The sequence below is a fragment of the Takifugu rubripes genome, chromosome 21 (genome assembly GCF_901000725.2).
Source record: "Takifugu rubripes chromosome 21, fTakRub1.2, whole genome shotgun sequence".
Classification (NCBI taxonomy): Eukaryota; Metazoa; Chordata; class Actinopteri; order Tetraodontiformes; family Tetraodontidae; genus Takifugu; species Takifugu rubripes.
The window spans coordinates 13,392,886-13,420,040 of NC_042305.1; the positions used below are offsets into that span (position 1 = coordinate 13,392,886).

A 27,155-nucleotide genomic window follows, 5' to 3' on the forward strand; every position below is an offset into this window, starting at 1 on the left:
GTCTCTTTCAATGCAGCGAAGAGCAATTCATTATTTGTCCATCGTGATATAGTAAAACGATCAAATGAATATAGGAAAGTCCACCACTCAACGGAGTGTTGTTCATATTTGTTCATATTTAACATTTTGCCCGTCCAGATAATCAGCCAGCCACATACGCAATAATATATATGGGATTTAAATAATGTAAGTCAACTTCAAACATTTATGCATGTTTTTTTTATTAACTGTGAAATTTCAGAGGAAAGGTTTTATTACAAGAAAACTCTTGACAGCATTTTCAACTTCAGAAAACAATTAACTGAAGCAGGATTGCCATTTCATACATATAAAATCCACAGTTTCAAGCATTCTGTACATTTAACTTAAAATTTAGTGGAAAATAACCATCAAAAGAAGACATGATCCAAACACAAACATTCAAATTTTGCAGTATAACATGATAAGTGTAGTCTTTTAATGATTTGCAAACAGATGTATTGGCGTGCATGTTCGAGGTTGATGTGAGTGGGATATTTTTAAAACAGGTTTTACTCCTATATGCAAATAAAGCTGAGCAAAAAACAACCGTATAACATTTAAAATTCATTTAAAAGTAGTGTACGTAATAACGAGCTACATATGTTTCTTATGTAGCACTTGTGATCCTGATACATTTTCAATCGTTTTCAGCAATGAGGAATACCAAATCAAACTTCCCCAGACACTTTCATGACTGTAGGATTATAAAACTGTATGGTTTATGGTACATTGTTGAGAAAAACGGACCATATTGCATTCCTTTAAACACTCAGTTCTCTCAATACTAGAGTCACACATCTCAAGTCATGTCAGCCCAAAGAGGCTTCTGGTAAATAAATAAGTTAGACCAACCAACCATTTAGATCACTCACCCTGATCACATCAGCTCTATACACACCTTATATGAACACAATGTATGTACACTCTTCCCTGGCCTTCTCTCTGTTTCAGTGCCCTGAAACAGCTGTTTTTCATCCTGTTATGCGGATATTTCTCACACATTTACTACAGGGCACTAACACTGCAGTACTCGTGTTTTCGGAGACAAATCGCAAAATCAATGCCAGTTAAACATAAAAAATAGAAGTACAGAAGATGTCTTGAGTCTGGCCTTTCAAAGTGTGCTAGAGTTTCACAAGAGAACATATCCAGTATATTATTCATGCACTGTCACACGCATGTCAAAACTATTCTTCATCCATCAAATTCACCTTTTAATGCACTTTCATTGGCTCTAATCAGCATTCGGATGCAAATCGTTCCGAAAGCGTGGAAGAGATGTTTTTCCCATCAGAAAATAACATCTTTGTCAGCGGATAAATAGCTCACCTCAGCCACTAGATGTCACTGTCAGTCTCGTAAATAATTTCTCGTGCTTGAGAGCAGCTGCTCTTTTAAAATTAAGATTAAATAAATATCATTTTAACAATGAATTGTACACCTGAATCAAGTATATGTTTTAACTAAAATTGGCAACTTTCCTCACTTTTTTCTCACAACATTCACACAGAAATGTTCCTGTTATCATCGACATTTATGTCACTGTGTTATCAAACAGTCCTAATGATGAGCAAAACATTCAAAAACATTAAATTAAACTGTAAGGCAGAGGGAATTGTCAAGGCATTTCCAACCAACACCAACGTTGCATAGCTAAGGCAACACAGAACTGATAACCATGACTATGTACATTAAACTACTATCTTATATACAGAATGGCCACATCAGTCAGTGAGCAAATACACATCTGTACACGTTCATTCTTCTAAATAACTGACTAATGCAGGGTGTCATCTGATCAGAAGAAGTTAGTTTGACAATGGCACAAAGTAATACAGCTTCACTGATCCTCCTGTTTTTACATTTAATCCACTTAAGAGTAGAATTTAAGAATTTAAGAATTTGAAATACTCCACTGCATTAAATCTATTGTCGAACCCTTCTCATACATACACATTTTTTTAAAAAGTCTGTTTTGACTGAATGAACCATTATAATCAGACTTTGTTTGGTGGAGCAGATGATTTACATAAAATCAGAAGCATGAGGTTGACTTTTATCTATAGGTATAATTTAAATATGATCGTTAAGATTTATATGTGAGGATCACCCATGTCCAGAAAAAAAAAGTCCATTAAGAACAGTTTATTGACTATCAAGGCAAGAGATTGTGTGGTTAACCACTAGATGGAGCCGGTCTATGTGACCAACGGTTCACTGTCATGCTTGTAGTGTTGATAAAGATGCAGGTTCGAATCCCTGGCACCTCACCACGCCCTCACTGAAGCAGCGTGGCTGCACACATGCTCTGACTCTAACAAAGACAATTTCACAAGTGCCCTGGTTTAAGAAAAAAAAAGAGCAATAAGATAAATCTAATGAATGGCAAAATAAACACTGAAGACTATTCCTTTGGTAATAAATAATTTGGTTTGAGTGCAAATTAAACCCAACGCAGAACCCTTGGATATATTTAGGGAAGGAGGAGTGTCAAGCATGCAGTGAAATGAGTACAAAACCCAGTCTTCATTGTTTTTAGTAGTCAACGTCCATGACAACATGACAACAGATCCTCATTTGTGCTACAGCCAGGCATCGGTTCCAAGGCTCCCTGACTTTCCAGGGTATGAGCGGTCTTTGTTGCCTAAGGCTGGGGAACGTGTCTGCGGATGGATCATATCCGCAAACACCGGGTGCAGGATCTTGCACGTGGTCGTGCGAGCGGAGGAGCGCGAGCACTGTGGCGACAGTGGCGGGGTGCAGGATGGGGACAGGGTTTCGTGAACCTGCAGATCTCTGTAGCTGACCGGCGTGGGAATACGCGTGGGGCAGTTTTCTGGCCAGTTGTCAATGCGAGGCCTGATTTTCGCTCTAGGCTTGGGCTTTGCAAGAGAGTCTAACTTGTCCCCCTTTTTCTGCCCTTTCTTAGCGGACGGTGCTTCTCCGTGAGCGTCTCCATTGGCCACCGGAGAAGAAGGTTGGGGGGATTCCGAGTAGGACTCGCTGAGGCTGAAGCACATGGAAGAGCTTTCACTGGAGGAATCTTGGAAGGAGCAATCCTCTGAGCGGGGAAAGGGCACGGGTGACGGGCAAGCCTCTGGCGGCGGAAGATCGTCGCTGCCATCGCAATTGTCTATGTCATAGGTTAAGATTTTCTGATGATTCTCCAGAGGAATATCTCCTGAATGCTCTGTGCGCCAATCAAGTTTACCCTCATCATTTGTAATCCCCACTTTAGCAGTTAAAACTTCATGGTCTCCGTTCATATTCCTACAGTCTACAGCAGGTTTTGAGGGGGTCTGGTTCATTAAGTCGGACTCCGACAGGTAAGATGAGAGTTCTCTCTCTTCCATGGAGCTGGAGATAGCCGGGAGTTTCTTCAGGCCACCTCTGCACTCTGACCACTGCTCCCCTTGAACGAAGTGGTGTGTTCCTCCTAAACTGTTGCCATAAAGAACATGTAAGGGGTCATCGAGCGGGAGGTGATTGGGATTAGTTCGCTTGGATTCCCTGAGGTCTGGCAGCGTCCCCATCTTTGCCCCCACATTCAGGGAGGAGGTGGAGGAGTTCGACGACGAATACGCAGAGTCTGTGACGTTAGAATTAGCAGGTGCCGGTCCTGAACTGGTCAAAGATCCCTGTAGGATCGCTCCTGCTGGGACTCTGCTCAGTACTCCTCGAGCCTGTTGGGAATTGGCCAGAAATTCAGCCTCAAAGCTGCGATACAGGTCCTGCTCCCTCTGGGGGTCTATCGTTGGCAGCATCTGGAAGCCAGGGGTCACATCCTCTTCCTCGGACTCCTGGTGTTCCGGCCCAGCCCAGTTCCGGTGCTGGCCACGCCCGATGGAACGAGGGCCCTGTAAAGTCCGAGCTGAGCGTGTAGGGTGATGGTGCGAGTTGCGGGGAGATGAGTGTGGTGACCGTCGGCCTGCAGAAGTGACAGGGGGCAGTAATCTGTTCTTTCCTGTGGTTGGGGGCCGAGGCGCTGGTGGTCTGGGGGTGGTGATGGTCTTCTTGCTGGGGCTGCTGTTATTGTTGTTGGTGCCTTTAATAGGCGAGTTGGTGCACGAGGACGACTGCCTCTTGCTGAACCCGCCACCTAATCTGGGTGAGGCTGGGGGTGCCTGCTTGGCCCGAAGGTCCTCTTTTCTGTCAGAGGGAGGGGGCTGAGGGTCTTTAAAGCAAGAGGCGGGTCCCAGGCTGGCATCATTCGCTCTTGTCGACAGTTTGCTCTGGCTGTGTGAACGTGGAGCGTGAAATCTCCTCGGGCCATCGTTTCCAAGTGAGCGCCCCCTCTCTGTGCGGGATGTCCGTGAGCCATCGGAGGACCCCTGAGGTGGGTTTGGTTTAAGCACTGGAGCGAGCGCTGAGCGTTCTCGAGACTGACTGCGTGCGCGGGGAATGTTTGGGCGCAGGGATGGGCCCTGATTCCCACCTCCTGGTCGCTCGATCATGTGCCTTCCCTCCTTGCGACTGACAAGTAGAACTACCTCATCACCAGAGCGCCGTGAAGCACCACCGAGGGAGTGCCGTCCTCCACCTCCTCCGCCTCCTCCGCCTCCTCCGCCTCCTCCCTTAGAAGAGGCTGTAGAGGAGTCACTATCTCCAGACAGACGTCTTGACAGCGGCAGCATTGTCTCCTTATTCCTTTAAATAAAGAAACAGGATCCTTTATATAATACATATACACACAGGATGTGGTCAAACACTGCTAAACCCAGAACACCACACCCCTCTCACGCACACACTGGTAGGAGCACCAGGATATCACGAATAATCACTTACGGGAGGAAATAAACTAAAAAGGAACTACATTGTAGTGGATGGTTTTACAATTCTAATATCAAATTTCACAAGTGCCGACACAATAGTTTAGATTTGGAGTACCCAAATCTATCAGAAAGCACTGCGAGCCCAATATGTACCATCCTTGTGATGGAGGCTCTGGCACAACCAGTTTTAACAGTTTGACAATGCAAAAGCTGGATTTGAGCCAGGAGCATCTTTCCCATGGTTTGCTTTAGTGAGCTGATCATCTGAGGGTTTGTCAGGGGTGTATAGAACAGACAATAGAACAGACAATCCTTCTGTCAGCAGAGTCTGTTGACTTGATCGTACGCCTTTAAAATGCAATAAAAGGGCCAGCTTTTGAATCAAAAGTTCAATCACATGGACGCTCCCGTGTCCACATTATTTCATTGGGCATCATCACAGTGCGCTGACTCCTGAAGTCACTGCCCGAAAATAGGTTTTGATCATATTCAGGCATGTTTTCTGTCGGTAGAGAACCCACCTGTTGACCTAGATTCCCATCTAAGTGTGACAGTTGTCTGGGGATAGTTGTCAGATTAGTCTTTATCTGGTCTGAGGCCCCACCTCCGCAGGGTTAATGAGAAAGAGCTGGGAGCTCTGAGCCATCACTGATCCACATATTAGCTGCACGCCAATGTAAACCACCACAACAACTCATTAGCTGCTCTGAGACATAAGACCAACTAAACTCCTGACCAACTTCACAAAGAGCATCAGAAGGAACATTAATCATGCACATATCCAATGTGTCAGTGTCGAAACCTCAGTACTTCGGCTGACGTTTCACGTCAAGAGCTCGCTAAATTCAAAATACTGGATACTAATTCACACCATCTGTTTGCCATGGCAAGAACACAAAGGCTCGAGAAAGAGCTCACGTGGAAACGCAGCCATCTGGCAGAGGTCTTATCGAGTTAACAGAGGTAAATAAGAGAAGAGCAGCGAGGAAGAGTAAAGGTAGTTCCTGCCTAACACAGTGTGCACAAGCGCGTACTACCGAGTGGCTCTGTGGGGTTTATCTGAGCAAAGTCACCTGAGATTAGATAAATCTGCTCCAGGCTAATCCATGGTTTCCTGGCACACATATTGTATATAATTCAAGTTATTCGTGCGTGTCGGCTTTCTCTTTGGCTGCACTTACCAGTGCACGTCAGTGCCAGTGTACGTCCACAGACGCACGGCCTTACCTGAGCGGATTAAAGTGGCGAGGTTCCGAGCGGTCACGCGGTGGCTGAGGAAGCAGGGTACGGTGTGACCCGGAGTCAAGCTCAGAGGAGCTGGATGGGTTTCGGGATCGTCCAGGGCGTGTGGAGGAACTAGGAGCACAGGAAGCAGAGGAGGGCTCCAGGGAGCGTCTGTCGGGGGGCTTGTAAGGTGCGACGCCATCGTTTCTCCAGAGTGGACCCGGACTGGTGGAGCGAGACGAGTGCGCACTCGAGGACTTGCTGTGGCCTCCTTGTCCCTGGCCACTAGCTTTAGCCTGGTGGTAGCGGTGTGCTGGGGATACAGATTAATAAAAAGAAACACTGTTAACCTGTCTATGCATCACTGCTAATGCGATGCTAAAATTGTGCATCCCTGCCTGGGACAGCAGCAGATACCATAAATCTAAATCCATAAGCCAGATCAACATGGCCCAGCCATCCAAACCAGAGAGTTTGTCCCTGACATTACTGCTTCAGCAGCAGTTTATGCCCACACATAAGAGGGATTGTCCCACCCAGCATGCATTTGAACTAAGTTGTAAGTTCAAGCACTGTCACCATGACCAGTTTGTATGCTGAAAAAGCTCTTTCAAGATGGGTTCTAATCCCACAGAACGTGACTCACCATCTTCCCGGCTGGAAATATTTTTAGACCGCTTTTCTGATATAAAACAGACCAAGTTTCTCACCGTAACGAAGCCAAACCATTCAGCATCAACATTTAAAATAGAACGGGGACTAAATCATCTTTCCCGGTGTAAACTGGAATTAGTATTTTAGAAGTGATCAGCAGACGTATTTTGGACGACTCGCCAGCGTCACGCTACAAAGAAGCTATTTTGTAAGGAGACGATGAGGGATGGGAAGTGATCTCACCGAAAGCAGCACAGCGACACGGGTCATGCTTGTCCAAATAGTGCTCCAGTGTGTCCCAGCCCCCTCCGACACGCACCATCACATGGGTTCGAAGGACCTGAGGGAGGGACAGAGAAAAACATGGCCTCGGTTGCACCATGAACAGTTTACGCACAAATGAATTGGTTAAAGTTTCAGGCACACAGTGTTACCACACACGGTGCCCTGGCAATAGATATGCAAATGACAAAGTGGGGCCTTTAGTGTTGTGTAACATTCTGACGCGGTCCTGCCAGTGCCCCCGTTTCTCCCTCCCCCTGCATCTTTTCTCTCACATCACCCCCAGCTGCTGCCATTATGGGGAGTGTTCATTGCCATGCCAACTAACAATTAGAGTATCACAAGCACAGTAAAAGACACTTTTTAGGCACTTTGCTTTAATGCATTTGAGCCGGCATCCCTGTGCTTTCATCAGGGTGTATTAGCACGGCAACAGTGCACCCCTGCTGTGCTGGGTAACTGAAATCTCCAAAGAGAGGGGAGGGGGCTTGGAGAGTTAGAGGAGCAGCGGCTGTGTCAGTTCCTGCTCTCTGTTCTTTGAGGCACACATCTGTGAGATCGGACCAAAAAGCCTCTCTTCCTCCGGGCAGAGGCAGCCATCAGTGCAGCGTCACAATGTGAGAGCATCCAGGGCGGAGGGTTCCGACACCAGGCTCTCCCTGACGCATGCTTCAGAGGTAAAGCAGGAGCCACCACTGGGTCCCCTGACCCCGGTCAGACAGAGGCCACAGACATTAACATGTGCCCTGACACCTGACCCCCCCCCCCCCACTCTGTAACACAATCCCTGCCAATCCGCTGCAAGTCGCTTCATCTGCCGTCTCCCCTAAGAGATCAAAATCTGTCAAAACAGCTGAGCTGCTTATCTCATATCAGACCTGAGATCAGGCTGTAAACTGCTTACTCTCCTCCGCTGTGGCGTTATGTCAGTGACAGTTATGTCAGTGACTGTTTGACTGTCGGCTCTGACTCTGCTATCACTTTCGCTTTAACGCAGAGCTCCGTAGTGTCGATGAAGATGCTGATGTGGCAGTAATTTATCTCATTCTGAGTTTATCTGTGTGGAGGAGGAGAGGCAGTCATGGCAGCTACTGGGGGGAAAAAAATACAGCTAATTTTTTATTACCTCACTATGATCAGTGCATCAGCAGAAATAAACAAACATAATGATGTATTTAACTGTGCACCATAACCTACTTTTGGGCTGATGTTTGCAAGAGCCGCATAACTTTAATCGTGCACGTCTGAAAATTAAATCCTGCTTTATTTGCATGCGGCACAGCTGGCTCATTTCCACATTAAACGACTCTATTATGCTCATATTTACACATAAATCTGCAACAGTCCTGTTCCTGAACGTCATGGGATCATGTTCCACTTAGGATGCGCTGCTTAACTGCCCAATTTACCCACCACCAAAGGGGCATCGCAGTTACGTACAGCTCAGAGAGACCCGGGCCTGTTTCTATGGCAACAGTGAAGAGAAAGACTTCTCAAGATTGTGGGGGAGTGTTGAACCTATTTGTTATCAAACCTCGATTGTAATAATCGAGGGTCCCAGGGTTTAGCTGCCATGTCCCAGCACTGACGGCATCCTCTCACTGCAACAACCTCCCTGGGGGGACACCCAGGCTTTATTAACTCCCCCGCCTGTTCACTTGCCGCCGCCGCGCCATCCCAGCATTCGGCTGAGCTCATTGTCGGAGATTTGGCAGCTGAATAGGGGTTTGTTGGCTTTGAGAGCGGCTGTCTGATTCCTCCCCTCAGAAGAATACTGGAAGTGTGTGGACACACTTGTAGCTGCTGGGACACACGCATAATTACTGTCACCCCCGATGAGGAATCAGAGGAGGGCGGAGACCGTGTGAACAGAGCTGAACTGACACAAAGGCTTCGGCTCACATGCATCACAAACGGGCAATTTTCACTCAAATACAGGATAAAATATCACTTAGTTGCCTATATTTAGCTTTTCTGCTATGGGGAAAGTATTATTTTTTCCCCCATAACGTTAATGTTTTTGATTCAGGCTTCCATTGGAAGACTTTCGGTTATTTTCACAAATATTTCTTAGTTCTAGTAGACACACTTTCGGTGTGAAGGTGGGAGGAAAATCTTTCATCATATGTTTTTGTCTGGACAAGCGGAAACACTGGCATTACTGCCGGTAAGAGAGGCCTATAATGTAAATGCAGACAACCTGGAACGCCCCCAAAAGAGCCCATCAGTCTGGTTGGGAGGATACATTTTAGGTAAGTGAAACCAAATCGATCCCTCTTAACAGCCCCTCGTCCTTCCCAGTCCTGTGAACCCTGATGTGGGTCCAGTGGCAGCTCTGAAACCTAATCTGGGGCAAACAATCCTGCAGAAACCGGGCGCAGCCCAGATAAGGTGCGAGCCAGGAAATGACCTAAAGCTCTAATTGTGTCTCGGGGGTGGGGGGGGGAGTACAGTCTCAGGACTGAGTGAGATGGTTCCATCGGACAGAGAAATTTGAACACTCTGCAGTTTTTGTGGAGCTTCGGTGGAGCCGGGCAGCTGAGTATCTGCTGTTACAACACGTGGTGCCGGACGCCAACACTGCAGGGTTCCTTACAATTATCATATGCATCACAGGCCTCTGTGCTTTGTGCCAAGTTACCTGATATACAGTAAATCTGAAAAGGTTTGGTATATTTATGTGTTATTGGCATCCAAACTACTCCTCTGTCTTGTGTCGATGTGGCCTCACTCCCAAATCCCACATCATACTGACAGAAACGACGTTTTGAGATATAAAACCCCTTTTCAAAACGAGGTTGCACATCAGGGAGCACCTACCCTGATGAAGATCAACGCGCTGGAGTCTCCCACCTTGTACTTCCCCTCCGACACCTTGATCATGGGGAACTGAGCGGGGCAGGAGCACTGGCCCAGAATCTCCCGCACCTGAGGAAAAACAGAAGTGAGCAACACCCTGACGCCAGCATGACACATCCCGAGCGGGGTCTTGTCCTGTTCATACAGGCTGGAGCCGAGTCAGGATTCTGGAGGTCCTGCAGGTCCTGAGCTGTAGGCAAACAATAATACTGGCTGACGGGGTGAGGAATTAAGCTAAGGCTGCCTCCTTCATCTTCCTATATTCTTCTTGTGGTAAAGAAGAATACTATTTACCACAAAGTTTGACAGAAACATGCCGACATACTAATGAATACATATACTTCTCCTTTTACATGGCAACATTTCTGCTCGTGACATCATAGTCCAGGAATAGAAAGACCTCGGTAAACAGGCCGAGGGTGGTGGTGATGTCAGCAGGCCTGCGCTCCCAGCTGGGCTTTGATTTGGGACTCGGAGCTGGTGCCGCTGCTGCGGTCAGGAGTGCTTATTAGGCAACCGGAGTCAGACAGAAGGGTGGGGCCAGATGTGTCTGTGCTGCACAGGCCTGGATTAGACAAGTTTGCTGTTTTTCTTGGCGTCCCCCGCAGATAAAAAGGCGTATGCCCGCTCGCCGACCACAATGGAGAGAAAGTAGTGCTGCACATGGGAGAGCACAGGAAGGCTGGAAGAATACCTGCTCTGAGGATTGGGCGGGCGAAGGCGGCCATTAAACGAGGGAGGGGTAGATTTCATTGATATGGTGGGTGAACAACAGAGTGAAGGAAACGCACCCTCCCTCTGGCTGTTTACAGGACCTTTGATGAAGCGTCCAGGGCTGATGGGACATGCTGGGAGTCTCTCCCTCCATCATTATGGTGTATTCAGAAGATCGAGCGTGCTGTTCCTATGAAACAGCCCCCTCATTTTGTCCATGCTAATTAAAGAGGGTGGATTCAGGGATAAGCCTCAGCATCTCACCTGCTCGCTCGCTCTCACCGGAAACTGCATTTTATTGTCTCTCAGCCTTTCAATTTCAGACCACACTCGTGCTTCTTAATTCCCAAGCACCTTCTTTGTTTTGCATATATTTCGACTCCCCCCCCCCCCTCGCTTTCTTTCCGCTCTGTCACTCCGTCTTTCATTTCTGTCACTGGCTGAACGAGTTCTGTTTGGAAAAACCCCAGCCGGTGAGTTCATGGAAAGATTGCTAGGGAAACAGACACACATGTAACCTTTCCCTTCCCTTTTTTAACAGTACACTTTGTCATCTCTTTTTTTTCCAGTCTTGCTGCAGTTGAGCTGTTCTGTCACACAAAACCTCCCCCAGAGCGGTTCAGCTGAGGCGGTTCGCTTCTCTCCAGAGGTGAGAGACTAACACATATCAGATGAAACCCCCAGAGCCATGAAAGTCTTTATTAAAGAAGCTAATCAGCAGCAGCCGCGGCGTCCCAAACATTTACTCTGCGGAATGTTTGATGAGACACGTGCACTTCCCGTGTCTTCTGCATGTCAACAACGCGAGCGCGCAGAACACACACGGCACAGGCGCGGGAGAGCGAGGCAGCGTGGGGGCAGAGAACGACAAGGTCACGCCAGAAGCATGCGGAAGCGGCGCTACGCTGCGAAAGAAGCCGAGAAATGAATTACGGATGCGTGCTGGTCAAATGAGAGGTGCTTTGAAAAACAGCAGCAGATGTTTAAGAAGGAAAAGAGGGGAAAAAAATGAAGCAGCGTGTCCTGGTGATGGCTATCTGCTGTCTTCAGGAATGCGGAAATGTTTTTGCATGAACACAGAGAAACATTTCCAGCGTTTGACCTGAAAATCACAGCTCCGAGCACTTAGTATCTGCTAAGCGTGACTCAGTGACTTCTTTGGGCCTTTCCTTCCTGCCAACAACTAAAGGGCGACTCATAGAGGAGACTGTCCAGGACTGAGGGCTGGACAAACCCTGGGGACAAGGAAAGGAAATGGGAGGAGACAAATCAAGAATTGATTCTCCATTTCTCCTTCCCTTCGAATGCTGTGTGGATCTTTCCTCTTTTAATGTGTCAGGCAACACAAATGTTCTTTTCTTGCAATTATGTAATAGGAGTACAACAGTTCTGGTTCTGTTTCAGGTTTATAGCCCGTTTACTGTATCATAAATGCACTGCAGGCAGTCAAAGATCAATTTGAATGTGTGTCAGGCCTCCTCAGGAATAAACAATGAGTAACTACAGTTTGCAGAAGTGAACATGTCAGATATTGTTGTGCCAGGTCCACGAAACTGCTCCGGCTCATGAAAGCAATAATAACTGCGACCAAACCTCGACAATAAAAACTGAACATTACCACAATTCACGAAACAGGAATTTACAGCAGGGTGTTTCCAGATTGGTGGGTATGAACACGAACTGCTTCTGAGAGGAAATTGAACCACTGAAGCTGATTATAGGGCACACATCAGATGTATTTTACTTTTACTGTCACGCCTTCGGGATCGCCATCAGATAAACAAGGAGACAGGAAGGAGCACTGGGCAGGAGGGGCATCACTTACATCCTGATGGAATATTGCTCAGAGTAAGCATTCCTGAAGCCTGTGAATACACGCTCGGCCCCAGAAACAGTCACACAAGAGAGCCTAACTTCCATTAAAACCAACGACTGTCTGTGTAGACAATGTCTCGTAAACACGGGGCGGCTTGCTTCGCACAAATCTACTTTTTATTCGACCTGCATGGAGGATGAAAGAAACACGACAGAGGGAATGATGATACATTTGGGGCTGCCGCCTGAGGAAGCAGTTAGCATACTGGCGGAACTGGCCAGACTAGCAGAGACAAGATGTCGGGAAACCGCCCCGGGTCAATCCAAGAGTCACAGGTTAGTCTGCACAAAGAGGAATAATGATGTAGCGTGTGGGGACATGTAACAATCATTCCCCTTCATAATCCAGCCATTAATGTATCTGTGGCTAATTTGGAGAGTGCAACAAAACAGCAGTGAATTATACAAAACTACAAATCTAACAACTAGGGAAGCTACATGTAAGTGCTAATAGATTGCGCTGGTGTGTTTCTAGTCCCTTTTCAAAGTGCTAGTGGGCAAATATTCAATACTTTAGTCATTTCCAAAGTGACACTAAACTAAGCTGCCAAGGAGCCCATGTTTAGTATACAGACCTGAGAGGTGATACTCAAAAACAAGATAGAAGTGGTTTTAAATGTGTGCTGTATGCTTTCGTTATGGTGCAAAGCAGAAAATCACACATGCCCCGAGGCACACAAACATCCGCTATTTTAACGCAACCATTCGCTGAAAATCAATTAATCTTTTCATCGGACCACATGACAAACTGGCCGCTGCTGGCGCCGGAGGAATTAATTGAATGGGAGTCAAATGCTGCAGGGTGAACAGTCGTCCAATTCATGAGACGGCGCCGTAATAATCTACTACAGAGACGGTTCAAATGTTGTGGATGGCGAAGAGCGTGATGCTACGATCATCAGCAGGTTGATACTGAAGGAAACTCAGTTAAAAGAAGATCATGCAAAAGATCAGCTGAGGCGGATGGCAAATAAATCCGACAATATTTAAATTGTTTTCACAAACCCGACTGAGACGCCATCTGTTGCCATATCTGCGAAATCTGGCGGTTTTGAAAAAAGTTACAATATTCAAGTCTAGACGCAGAAAAGTGTGATAGAAGAGGGGGAAACACGCTGAAGGATGCCTCGCTCTCCCAGCGAAGTGTGCATGACTGCGATCCAGCGCGCTGACCTACTTTTTACACTCTAGCTCACTCTCCACTGTAGCTCGCCATCCCAGAGTAGCATCTACTCCAGTCAGGTCTAACAGAGTGTACAGTAAAGTCACTCTGGGCACAGCACCCTGCGTCTCCTTCCCTTTGTTTACTCCCTGAATGCACCAACAGAACCATCGGTTTAATAGAGCAGACGGCCTGCGTAGGCGTGATTCTCCGCGCTGACCTTCTTCTTTTGCTCCGCTGACGTCTCCATTCAAGAGACCCGAGGTCAGCCTTTGATTACCTGACTGTGAAGCGTGCACGTAACATATTGCGCTTCTATGCCACCGGTAAGACAAACGACGCTGCTCTCAGCTTTATCGTGTCTAGAGGGGGGTGAGTGGGGTGGGGGATGGGAGGACTTGTATATGAACTACAGACGGAGTCCGGAGTGAGAGGAGACATGAACCAGTTTAGAATGGCACGAAGAAGAAGAGAGCGATGCCTGTGCACGTGGCGAGCATATGGAGTGTGCATGAAAGGGTCAGTGGGAGTCATCTTGGTTCTCACCCAGGTTTGCCTTTAAATGACGCCCAAGGCCTAATCACAACGAGGCCGCGCGGGTGCTTTTATCTGGAGCTGAGCGGGTTTCTTTGCACCATGATTATTGTATAACGCTGAGGGGGACACGTGAACACAAACCAGCCGAGGACGGAAACGGGAACATTTTATAAGTGACTCAGAGGATGATGAAGTAGATGAGGCGCCGGCCACTTACTCAACCTCATGGTGCAAGTGGACCAATGTATTTTTTTTAATTTTACAAGCGAATGAGTGGCCGTTTTAACATCAGTCCTGTTTCCGGAGCGCTCGTGAGAACAATGACCTGTAAGCTAGTTGTCATTAGACTTGCATGCATCCATTCAAGCACCGATGGTGGTGATAACAACATCCTGGTGATTCATCAGCAGCTGATCCAAACTGAGAGCGTTCGTTACGAGACGCACACCGAGGTGGTTCACGGGCACTTTAGTCCAGTTTTTAATTAAGCTAACTTCCATTAGAGGTCATCAGGTGTGAAAGTCCATCTTGGTGGAAAGTCACATCTGCATGACTGAGGGCGACCGCCGCAGCTGCAAACACACACAAACACACAGACACGCACACACACACACACTCTCTGCCACATATCCATGGCCCCTGCAAGATGAAGTTGACTTTCTTCGGTACAAACATGATTCTGTGAGTGTGTCTCATGTTGAGTTTGGGCGTCTGAACAGGCTCCTGTGCAAACATCCGTGTTGTTGGAGAGGGTGGAGGAGCAGGGGAGAGCAGGTCAGACCTGTCTGTCTGTCTGTCTGGCTACCTGATGCATGAGGGCGACAGACGGGAAAGGGAACGACGAGCACGTGCGCAGCCTCTTTTCCCTGTGCTCTTGAAGTGGCCTCGGTAATCCTCGATCCTATGAGCCAGGGCAGGCAGACGGACCTTTAATCGTCCGTGGAAAAGCGTGACTGTCCGCCGTCTCTCTCCCCTCCTCCCCCACGCCGCTCGCTCATCATTGTCGCTGTCAGCGGGAAAACACTGCAACCCCCCAGCGCACAGCCCAGACATGTGTTGCGCCAGTCAGGCTGACGACTCGTTAGCGGGGCCGATTCCAGGAATGTGCCTCTCTAACGTGCAGGCGGCAGCGAAGGTCAGCCAGCTCCACGCAGGTGTTGGTTTGAGTCCCACTGGAATGGGGAATTTTCCTGAAACCGTCCTGATGTTTTGAACCAGAATGTGGAATCGGACACACACACAGACCTGAGGGAGGTCTGGTATCTAACAGTGTGGTCCACGAACGCAACCCCGCTGCAGGCGATCGTATTCCTACATTTCTCAGCTGGTTCCCCTTTGTTAACACATTCCTACAGTAGACCTTCAGTTGCTGCAGCACCAGACAAAATACACTCCATAATGCTGAGCTCTGATCGAGGACAGAGGTGCAGAGACCATGTCGGGTTTTTCCACATATGATTTGATGATTAAAATGTGAGCAGGAGACACGTGATGCAGCTCTGGAGTATGCCTGCAGGATTTATAATGATTGGTGTTTTTATTGCTTCCAACTCACCAGCTCGTCCAAATTCCGCATGTCACACAGAACCCTCTTCTGCGGCCAGATGAAGGGCTCGGGGTCAGGTTCCCCCTCATCCTCCACATGCTTCCTGCTCTCCTTCCCGCTGAAGCGCCTGCTGCTGGGCGGGCTCTGCTCGGGCGGCACCTCCGTATCGATCCGCTGGCACTCTTGGTCCCGGATCTCCTCCTCGATCTCCTCCTCCAGCTGGATCAACATGGGGGCCAGCATGCCGAACTTGGAGCCGCGTCGCGCTACCTCGAGGAGGCAGAGCACGAAATTCTTCTCGTTGCATCGCTCCACCAGGTCGTTGGTCTCGAACATGAGCACGTCCTTGATCCAGAGCTCCTGCCGGCACCAGCTGATGAAATTGGAGACGTTGTCTCGGGCCAGGAACGAGCCGGAGACGACGTTGCGCGACTGAAAGACAACATCTTTGGACGGCACCTTCATGGCGTGCGCAGCCCCCGGGTACTCCAGCTGGAAGTCCTGCGCGGCGCGGTTGACGTTGTTGGCGTGCCGACAGAGGGCACAGCCCGTCTCCAGCGCGTCCATGAAGGTGTCCGCAGTGATATCTAGGTCGTACAGGGTGTTTAACCATTCTGCCAGATCCTCCTTCATGGCATACAGGTACTCTTCGCTGGATTTAAAGGGCCTGATACTCTTAGAGGCGGCGGACTGAATGTTGCTCTGATCAGCCATATTGTCGAAATCTGTCAATAAAGTCTACTTAATAATTCCCGATAGTGTCATTGCGCGACTGCGCTCCAAAGCCTCACCCGTGAATATGGTGACATAACCGCGTTGACGCACCCATTCCGATCCAGGGGAACCGGGCTTTGTGTTGTCAGAGGCGCATCAGGATGCGGAGAGGTCGCGGCGCACGGACGCGTTTTCCGGTGGTCTCTGGCAAAGCCGTTCCATCTGCAGGGCGCATCCCAGGGTCGTGGTGGTGGTGCGGGGGGCTGAGGACGGAGACCGCGGCTAATCCCACCGGCGGGCCGTGGGTCCTCTCGCCCAGGAAAATTCACGTGTCACCATTTGTGTGCGCGAGCTCGGCTCCGCATCGACGCGATCTCGACGACTGGAGCTGCAGCGCGTCCGCAGCTCAGCCTCCCCGCAGGAAAGACCCGCCTCCCCGCATGAATATGTTGACCTGCTCAGCGCTCAGCGACTTGGTGGCACATCCCATTATGAAGGATCAACGCTCGGCAGAGAGGAGGAGAACTTAACCCCATGTTTACCGACTCATTTAGATCGTCACGTTGTCCTTTTGGGTGTTTTATATCCCAGAAACTGGTGAAAACATGACAGTGAAATTCAAATGACAGTTTTCTTTTCTCATTGAGCCGCGACATTGAACCGTTTGTCCACTGTATTTTTTGAGGATTCTCCATCAGACAGCGTACCTACTGTAAAGACGAACTTCGCTCCACAGTGAGACCTTTGTCTGCCTTCAGTATTGTGCCCGTAGAGATAACGCGTGCACGTCAGCATCATGAGACAAAAACTAAGAAATCCCCCACGACCATTAAAACGCTCATCGCCGGGTGGCTTCAGCGTTGATGGCCTTGTCGAGACACGTTGCTGGTGTTGCAATGAGTCTTGGTGTGCACGATGATGCGCCTGTGACGGCCCCAGTAACACACTGGAAACCATAAAGACCAGACAGAAAGCTGCCAGTCAAGCTGGGTAACAACAGGTCAGCGCAACAATGGCCCTGATAGCAGCCATTAAAGTGGAGACAGGATTCTTTTAAGATGAGACAACCTTATCTTTACTTGTGCAATGGAGGGGACACATCAGGGGTCAGACTTGGGATCAATTATTGTCCTGATATTCTGCGTGCGGGACTGCAGAAGCAGCCTGAAACAGCCAGAAAAAAGCCCCACGCTGTCCTATTGGAGAGGCTCATGTGGTCATCTGATGTTTGAATGTAAGCAGAGCAAGGCTGCCAAGAAGGGGGAGGTGGGCTTGTTTTCCTTTAAAAAAGTGGGTGAGAAAGAGAGAGAGAGGAGAGGGAGGGAAGGAGCGTTGATGAGATCATTTTCTGGGCTGGATGAATCAGCTTTTCAGTCAGTAAAGGCTTCCACACTCCTTTAATGTATACCAATAACTGCCAGCTGTTGGTCGCCCTTTCACTAGATCAGACATCAAAAACAGGATTGCGAGGTTGGACCACAGCAAAGAGCTCCCCAGAATGTGCTCAAGTCCCACAGCTGTGTGTAGACCAAGACATTCACCCAGGAAAAAAGTGCTTATTTTAACAAAAGCAGGCAGATTGAGATATAAGGGGGTAACTGAAGAGGTGTTACGGAAGAATAATGGATTTAGGCGGGTTTCAAGAGGCATGTGTTTCCCAGATGTTGGATAAAGGTACCACGATTAACATCTGTGTAATAAAATGGATTTTCCTGAAGGAAAGTGTCCATTTAAAAAGGTTGAGACATCAAGATTCTTTGGTAAATGTCTCAGGCCTCGTCAGTGGGTTTGGTCTCTGGTGAGGACTTTATAGATTACTTACGGTAAAGTATGAGAACGTATGATTTGAATGAATCTATGCGGCTTTCAGAGCAGGGGGCAGCCCGCAGGCGGCTCTAACAGCACCCTCTAGTGGCAGCCGACAGCAGCAGCAACCAACCTACAGCTGCATGAAGTGAAAACATCTGGATTTCTACACCCAAGAATTCCCAGATTTTGCATAATGATTGCAGTAAAGCACAAAGATCAATATCAAATCAGTAAAATTTTATTTCCCAAATTTGTAACCATACAATTGTCATTTATGGGGGAAAATAAAGATGTTAATAAGTGGAAATGTTTTACATTACAAACCTAACTTTGGATGTAAAAAAACAAAACAAAAATAATCTGCACAGTACAAGATAAAGCATAAACACGTCACTAAAAAAAAGAAAAAGCTAAATGAAACCGCATAGCATATCTGATAGCAGTTTGGTAACCATCGAAATATGGAATTATAAATTAAAATTTTCATCTTAAAAATTAAATTCCACACTAGGGACAGTCATGAAGTTCAGTAGGGTCGATCTCTGCGGTCCTGGCGATGGTCCCTACAAGGAACAACAAGAACACCGTTACTCATCTCACCTACATTTCCCATTCAAACTTTTAGAGCAGAACATCCTCAATCATGTTTCACCTCATATCCATCTTTCCACCGGGCGGGCCCATTCCTCTTCCACCTCTGCTGCCCATTCGGTCCATAGGGGGTCCTCCCCGTCCAGCCCCACGGAAGCCTCCTCTTTCCATCCCCCCACGTCCTCTAAATCCACCGCGGTCACCGCCCCAGCCGCCTCGGAAACCCCCAGGACCTCCCGGGCCACCGGCTCCAGCTGGCCCACCTCGATCCATACCCCTGCCGCCGCGCATTCCCATTCCCCCTCTGCCTCGGTCTCCTCCAGGCGGAAACGGAGGACCCCCTCCTAATCCCTCTGGTTTAGGTGCTTTGCACTGGTTGCATTCCAGTCTCCAGCTAAAGTTCTGGTTGCCACAACCCCTGGAAACAGAACAATTACACATGAGCTATAAATACGCTCAACCAGGACAACACTGCACTACAAATGTAAACATACGGATTAGGACACTCCCAGTCCCCGGCTCTCTGCTGCATGTTGCCGCCCGTAGGCCCACCTCTGCCCATACCGCGGGGTCCACCGCGAGGGCCGAACCCGCCACGGTCACCTCCACGACCCATCATTCCTTGAACGACACACCTTGTTCAGCCATGGTTCCCAGTAGTTTCCATATGTATGGAAGCTGCCTGTTGCTTAGTTACCTCCACGACCCATCATACCATCTCTCATGGGCATGCCTCCCCTCATTCCACCCATCATGGGCCGACGGCGCGCCATCGACACCTTAAGCCTTTGGCCTTGGAACTCCTTGCCTGCATATAAATGCAGATTCATTCTTAGCAAATTTAGGAAATTGTCAGTGTAGCTTCTCATTCATCCAGGTCACAGTTATCCAAAGAAAGATCTGTGCGTCAACTGAAGAAGCCTTCTGGAGAGAAGGAGAAACGTCCTCAAGAAACAAGCCCAGTCGACGCAGAGATCTAACTTTGGACACGTTGAGGAAACAACTAAAATCCAACACACCGTCGAAATGCTCCACGGCAGCTTTAGCACAGATGGGTTCCTCGTAGGACAGGGTGGCGAATCCCTTGATCTTCCCGGCGTCATCTTTGTAGATGTTGATAGCAGGCAGGCCGAGTCTGCGGTTCATCTAGGCGCACCGGGAGCATTGTCAGAATCCCACCTCGACCCCCCCCGATGTGTTGCTTTAACCCCTCAGTGATGTTTGCTCACCCTGATTGGACCAACATGTTTAAAGAATTCTGCCATCTCCTCCACCTTGGCCTTCTCAGTCAGCCCTGTGATGTATATTGTGCTGTTCTCAGAGTCATCCTGCTCTTCAGGGCGTCCTGCGATTACATGGAAACCAGGTGTCAGGTGCATCTGTTCCAAATCTCTTTCATACAGTGGTGCCAACAGCGCCAAGGCCTCTACTCACCGATATCACGCTCGTCTGCACCCATTGGTCCTGTGAGCCGGAGAGGTATTGGAGAGACAACAAAGGGAGAAAAGTCAGTGTGTGTAACCGGGGCAACACCCGAGGAGTACTAAAAAGATAATCCAGACGCTCCCTCAAACACTGAGCCATATTGAGAAGGTGAAAATGGCACCTTATTATTCACCACAATTTCAATTAATACGCTGAATAGAAAACTGACCATTTCAGACCCGGTAAATAAGGTCAAAGCCTCTAAGACCAGTTTGTAAATCCTCAGTATTCGTTTGTTAATGAAACACACAGCTGTACAAAACTTTGTCATTTACCTTTTTAAAACAAACAAAACCTCAAACCGTAAGAGATTGAATTAAACCAGTACCCCAAAGAAAAAAAATGGTCTCAGGCATCGGGGAGGGGGGAAAAACCGAACCCATTCCCAATATTGTTTTAGACTTAAATGTAATATTTCCAAACCAGAATGTACGACACATGAATATTGAAGGATATTTGCTTAAAGTTTAAGGCTGTAAAGGACTAACCAGTGTAATACTCGTAACTTACCACCAGGCTTACTGAAGCCACCTCTGTCTCCAGCGCTGCTATGGAAGAATAAATGGAGATATGAAGGCCATTTTCTCTTTAACAGCCACTTCCTTGGATCGACCAAAGTGGCTTGATTGAGGGAGTAATGAACACATTCCAACTATCTGTACAGAAACTATAACTCCCTAAAATTATAAGCACATCGTCTGAGGGGATAAGAGTATTAGCTTTGAACCATATTTTGGCTACTGGAGCAAAACTTAGTGACAGTTTCAGTGGTGCAAATACATGAGGTGCTAACATTTTCAGTCTTTTAGGGGAAAAACAAAACAAAAAACAGAATAACCCAACATTAGATACACAGGTATTAATATTTCAGATGCACTGATATTTAACCATCGACGCCCTGATTTCAATTAGGGATGTTTATTTCAAAAACCCCAGTTAAAAGTCAAACATTTATCATAAATATTCACCTTAAACGTTGTTTAAATACGCAAGTTTGGTGCCTTAGTTGTATTTTTAGATATTTTTAAAGTAAAGACCACCACGTAAGCAGTTTAAGTACTCAGAAATGCTGCTTAAATGCTAAAATAGCAACAGTCAAAGCTCTGAATACAGACCCATCCCTCATTATGATACACCAGTTGAAGTTAAAGCCAAAATGTTAATGTATAAAAACAATGCATCTGAAATTTAACATGATCGATCGCTCATACAGAGCAAAATAACCAAAACACTTGACAATACATACTGTTGAGAGAATGCTCAAAAAATTAAAAAAAAGACAGCATTACCACATTTACTTAAACTTAAAACAAAGATGTGGTCAGTTAATAAACCCAACATGCTTAGAAACACCATCCACAGCTCTCTCCTGCTGCTTAAGCTGGCGGCTCTGTGCTGAGTACACATACTTTTAAGAGAATAGATGATTTTAAATGGGTCTCACTGCTACCTGTGCGGTATAAACGTGACAAAGCATGTTAAAAAATGGACAAAAGAACATTTGCATTCCAAACCACAAGAACAATTGTACATATTAAACAATAACCCCCCCAGAGAAACCCATGCAAAACTAGAATGACCCTAAAATTAAATACTGAATACTTTTATGTTGTTCGGCTCTATTATTTCTCCGTTAGATTGAATCCTTCATGTCATGTATGAACTGCAAAAAGGGAAACGCACACTAGAAGGCCGAACGGTGACTGTATGGCCGTGGAGGCAGGACTTTCTGTGTAATATACGCAACACCAGAAATGCAGTTTTAGACTAATGTGACAACCTGTTTCAGACACTAAATGTTCTGCTTTTTTGGTGAAACCATTTCTGGTTAAAGAGGACAGCATAGGACCCATATTAGGAGGAAGGAATCTTCAACTATTCTGGGTGCAGCAACAGCATTTTTGGCATTTCAATGAGGGTACCACAAGTTCAAGTTTCAACATTGTGAAAGCCATAAAAGATCCCAATAAAAAGAAAGAATAAAGATGAGTGGACAAACTGCAGTAACATGCAGTTATTCAACTTGTCTTTCAGCATTCCGACACTCAAAAAAACCTGAAGACCATCACATGTTTAGGTGGAATTGGACCCATTTTTGCTTAAATTGCTGTTTTAAATGTAAACTTTTGACTCACATGTGACCGACCGACATTCAAAGTTTCAAATGCATGAAAGGACACGAGCGTCACCTTTTCCACTGCAAGTTGCTCTACTCCACCTGGCTTATTTGTTCCTTTACATGCCTGCAAGCCATTGTTGTCTTTATTAGAATATATTCAGCCATGTGAAGACACCTTTATCTTTTAGTGTTACAAGTAGAAAAACTCACCAGCCAACATTTCAGAAAAGAGGAAATAGAAAAATAAAATCCACCTTTCAGTAACCTCACCTGCGCAATCTATAAACAAACGCCTTGTGGTTGAACCACTACATTCAGTTTTGGGCTTAGAATTATTTAACATCCCCAGAATGTTAGGGAAGAAAATACCTTCTTTCCACCAGTTGTATTCAGGTGGTGAATGACGACTTTCCATTTCGGAGACCTCCTTAAATTTTGGTTTGTCCCATTTGCTCGGTAAGAAGCAGACAAGTGACCGGGCCCTGCTGAAATGGGACCAGTGACGAGGGCTGTAGCAACATGAGCGGATACTGTGCAGTGGAAAAGTAGCTTCAACTGCTGCCCATCCAAAGGTGGAAGCATCCTGCTGGCATTGGTATCAATTTGAGGTCACATCGATTGTGTTTTCTCATCCATCGTTTAATTGACAAAACAAAATCAATGCCATCCATTCTACCTCAATGTATTCCACCCAAAAAGCCGTTAAGAGTTTGACGGAATCACACGGCACCACCTCACTCGCATCCTCTTAAACCTCGGGTCATCATTTTGTTGACATGCAGCAACATCACGGAGGGCTCTTAATTTAAGGTCTATACACAAAATGCTGCCATAACATGGCAAGAAAACAAAAACTGGGTAAATTCATACCAGCACAACCCACCAACGTTGGCGTGAAGAAACAAATCCAGATACCATAATTTAACATTTTGGAAAAGCTTCATAAATATTGGAAAAAACTGAGAAATTATTAAATTTATCTTGACATAACCGGCGTATTTCAAGCCGCTGATTAATAATTTAATTTTAATAGTTTGTGTGTGAATGAGTGTAGATTTAAACCAACAACAAAAGCATATCACCCAGAAAATAAAAGCGGATGCACCTCCAGATAAAGGGTTAAGTCTCAGAAGAACCAGGTGTTAAACCAGACCTTTATGCATCAGTGCAGCTGGAATGGAAAAGAATGCACTGCACGTAGCTACAAGATGTAATGTTTTGGTGTCTACCGGACGCACCGACTTTAGTTGAGGACAAGAGAACGATTGTGATAAAATACCGAGTCATTTGATTTCTGATTTCACAAACTAGCTTGATAAACCATTTAGAGAAACCGACTTAGTTGGTACCTTCCCTCGGAATGCCCAGTTATGTTTTGGTATAAAATGAATAGTGGCCCCTTCCACAGTCAACCTAGCACATTCCCTGCAGAAACCTCTCTCCTAAACTTTGATATTGGCTTCCTAACCGTTAATGGACGGGTCAAAATGAAACAGACCAACCTCATCCTTACCTTGGGTCAAATGAGAGGCGGGGCTGAGAATGGAAGGCAGGGAACCAAGTGGCAAAATCACTTAAACGGCCCCCAGCCAATGTCATTTGTAGCTACTTACTTCCGTTCATGACAAGATTTAAATAAGAGCCTTTTACTTTAAGTGTTACGTTTATCTCGGCCCCGTCTCCCTGTGGTCAGAGTATCTGTTGATTCAAAGTATGTGAATAAGTATTAAGGAAAGACACTTACCCCATACCACGGCCCATGCCTCCACGCACACGATGCATCATTCCACCTCGATCAAACCCGTCTCTGCCGGGACCCCTACTGTCCCCCGACCCTGGGTACCTTGACTCGGCACCAGAGTACCCAGAACTGCCCCCCTGGCCATCCTGTCTGTAATTATCTGCAAAATCATGGCAGGACAATGTTTTAGCAAAAACACATGCAAGGAAACAAAAAACTTGCTACACATAGGAGCAAAGAACCAGGCTTACTGTAATGGTTTGACTGGTTGTAGTTGGGGGGTCCGCCTGACTGGCTGTACTGGCTAGATGGAGGCTGGCCGTAGGAACCAGCACCCTGGGGGGGATATGCAGGTGGAGCTTGTTGCTGCTGGCTTTGTTGTGGATATCCTTGCGGCTGGCTGTAGCTGCTCTGCTGAGCCTGGTATCCTGGCTGTTGTTGGCCATACGCTGCTTGCTGGGAGTAATTATTCTGACTGTAAGTGGATGGCTGGCTGTTGGCACTGTAACTGACGCAAACAGAGGAAAAACATTAGTTTACAAGATATAAGATAGCTGACCAGGTGTAACTTATTTTTTCCCCAACAGCAAAAACACACGCTAGATGAATAAGCAGACACATACGCCTGTGGTGCCGTGGGAGCGGCTTGTTGGCCGTATCCAGGGTAAGCAGTCTGGGCTGTATAGGCAGACTGACTACCATAAGACTGCGAAGCAGCTGGAGTAGCAGCAGAAGGAGCAGTGTCATAGCCGCTGGCTCCATAACCCTGGGTAGACTGGGAATAGCTTTGTGTAGATGATTGGGCAGCAGGATAGCCAGCTAAAAGGAAAACAATGAGAGTTGGCAACACTTGTAGATCAGTGCATGTGATGGTTCAGGTGAGGGAAATTTCTTTACAAGCATAAGCACATCAATGGGTCAAATTCTAATAACTGACCTGAGGCCTGTTGGCCGTAAGAGGAGCTGTACTGTTGTTGTTGCTGTGGGTAACCTCCAGTAGTAGGTGTTGCCTGGCTGTAAGCGCCATCAGCAGGAGTGGCAGGTTGGGCATATGAACCATAATTCTGTTGGCCATAATTCTGCTAAAATTAAAATACACAGAACAAATGCTCTCTAAAATAGTATTGTTATTAAGAACTGAATGTAAATTCCTGACACAAATTAAAATACATGGAATTCACACACATCAATGATCAGAGGCTCCTTTGCTTAGGCTGCTGCCCCGCGACCCGACCCCAGATAAGTGGCATAAGATGAGATGTGATATAACATAACATGATAAATCTCACCTGTGTAGACTGCCCATAACTTTGGGAAGGCTGGCCAGCATAAGAAGCATATCTGTAAAAAAAGAAAAGAAGCCGGTTTGAATCTTGGCTTCGACACAGCTGCAACACACTTCTTTCCACCAAGTTTAATGAAGGGTATTATAAAGCAACAAGGCCAAAAGATTAATCAAGTAATATCACATGAGAGGGAGTGCTGTTGTGCTGAATATCAGCACAAGAACAAGACAATTATCTAGTTCCCCAACTGGCAGGGGGCCAGGCTGTAGGCACCCAATCACCAGGTGTTAGAACACCTATAGCGCGGAGTGATATTGTCTGTTGCATCTGTACTAGAATAGCTACAATGTATATAAACGATAGAAATCAATTTTAGTTTAAAAACATATTCCCTTAATGGATGTTCAAAATTCGCTGAGCTTTATTGACATGTTTGAACACATTTGACCAACAACGTCATTGCAGCGTATTGCACTAATTCTCAGATATTCGAGAGTTGTTTTTTTGGAATTATAGAGTCGGGATTCTCAACTAGATGGATCGCATGAAAGGAGATGAAAACTCACCCTTGCTGAGTGCTGGCCTGAGTGTAGGAGCTGTAATCTGGAGACACGACAGTTGCGTCTGTTAACAATAGGTTAACCAACCACATTTGAGCGCGAGCGGCGCTAATTCTTATAGCATGTTAGCAAAACCCGTTGTTTGGTCGTCATTAATCTACTGAGTGAATTCTGTTTGGCAAACGATGAAAAGCAATAAAAGACTTGAACATAAGTATATTAATCGACCGTTTTATCTTGGGAATCAAGCATTTATCTACCCCAGAAGACAGGAATAAAAAATAAAAAAGATCCATTCACTTCCACTCGAGGAGTTAGCTTATGCTGCAGGCCTTGTGCCGAGTTTTAGCCGCGTGACGATAAGCGTCAAATGAACCAATGCAGATAGTAACAAAAACACTGTATATAAAATTTAAAGCTGAATCTGTAAATGCGTTGTTTAAAACGCCCTTTATGACAGAAAAAAATGCAATAAATCAGATTGGACTCACCGGGAGCAGATGCCATTTTGGTGCGCGCAAGACGACTGAATGGCGTCCACTTACCGACTCCCCAATAAGGAGAGTCGCTATTGGCTGATCAAAACCTCGCCGAGTGACGTCATCGCCCCACTGGCAATATTTTCAATACGCAGTTCGACTTCGAGCGACAAATTGAGGAGAAAAAAAACAAATGTTTTGAACTGCGAATAAACTATTATTTTTCAATCAATGATGTGTTGATTGAAATATCTTTTTTTTTTTAAAGAAAAATTTAAAAGGTACTGCTATGTCACTCATACTCCTTCGTCCTACTTTATTCTACCTCTGCCCCCTCCAAGCAAACATATACATGCTAATTTCACATCTGTACATCCTACTTTACATAGGAGATGACGTGTTTAACATGTTTTGTGCGCCTTGCAAAAGAACGCAGAATCAAGTTTCTTTACTTATATCAGCTTATATTTTGTATTTCTGTAGCTGATGACAACAATAAGTGTTGCTTCGAGCAAAACTCTCTTTTCTTTGAAAAATGTCAACCCTTCATCGATCCTTTGAAATTTTATGTTACTGAATTTTGCGTGGATTTTGGGGCATGTGCGTACGTGTGTGCGCGCGTGAACGATAAAGGCTAGTAAAAAAAAGAAAGAAAAGGGAAACCGTGACTTTTAAAAAAGCTATAATCCAAGAAAACTGGCATTTTCTTTCAGAATACCTAGCGT

General features: G+C 46.4%; 2 protein-coding genes across 9 annotated transcripts; both read right to left on the reverse strand.

Moving 5' to 3' along the window:
- Positions 1-204: 204 nt before the first annotated feature.
- On the reverse strand, positions 205-16,997 carry gas2l1 (growth arrest-specific 2 like 1). The gene is made up of 5 exons (XM_011615713.2): positions 15,656-16,997; positions 9,774-9,881; positions 6,915-7,011; positions 6,021-6,330; positions 205-4,668 (listed from the first exon to the last, which is right to left on the reverse strand). Exons 1-5 carry the CDS (start codon positions 16,358-16,360, stop codon positions 2,604-2,606), a joined length of 3,285 nt encoding a protein of 1,094 aa, XP_011614015.2. The 5' UTR covers positions 16,361-16,997; the 3' UTR covers positions 205-2,603.
- Positions 16,998-18,391: 1,394 nt separating this feature from the next.
- Positions 18,392-26,536, reverse strand: ewsr1b (EWS RNA-binding protein 1b). Of its 8 annotated transcripts, none has more exons than XM_029828999.1 (15): positions 26,443-26,536; positions 25,958-25,994; positions 25,395-25,446; positions 25,043-25,169; positions 24,729-24,924; positions 24,357-24,607; positions 24,109-24,265; positions 20,756-20,793; positions 20,195-20,224; positions 19,990-20,105; positions 19,780-19,906; positions 19,458-19,568; positions 19,255-19,381; positions 18,822-19,178; positions 18,392-18,732 (listed from the first exon to the last, which is right to left on the reverse strand). In XM_029828999.1, the coding sequence occupies exons 1-15, from the start codon at positions 26,456-26,458 to the stop codon at positions 18,696-18,698; spliced, it is 1,779 nt and encodes a 592-aa protein (XP_029684859.1). In that variant the 5' UTR covers positions 26,459-26,536; the 3' UTR covers positions 18,392-18,695. The 8 variants fall into 8 exon arrangements, with proteins under 8 accessions (XP_029684859.1, XP_029684858.1, XP_011614020.1 ...); XM_029828998.1 differs by having other exon boundaries at positions 24,357-24,613; XM_011615718.2 differs by having other exon boundaries at positions 20,756-20,790; positions 24,357-24,613; positions 25,043-25,184.
- Between the last annotated feature and the right edge of the window lie 619 nt (positions 26,537-27,155).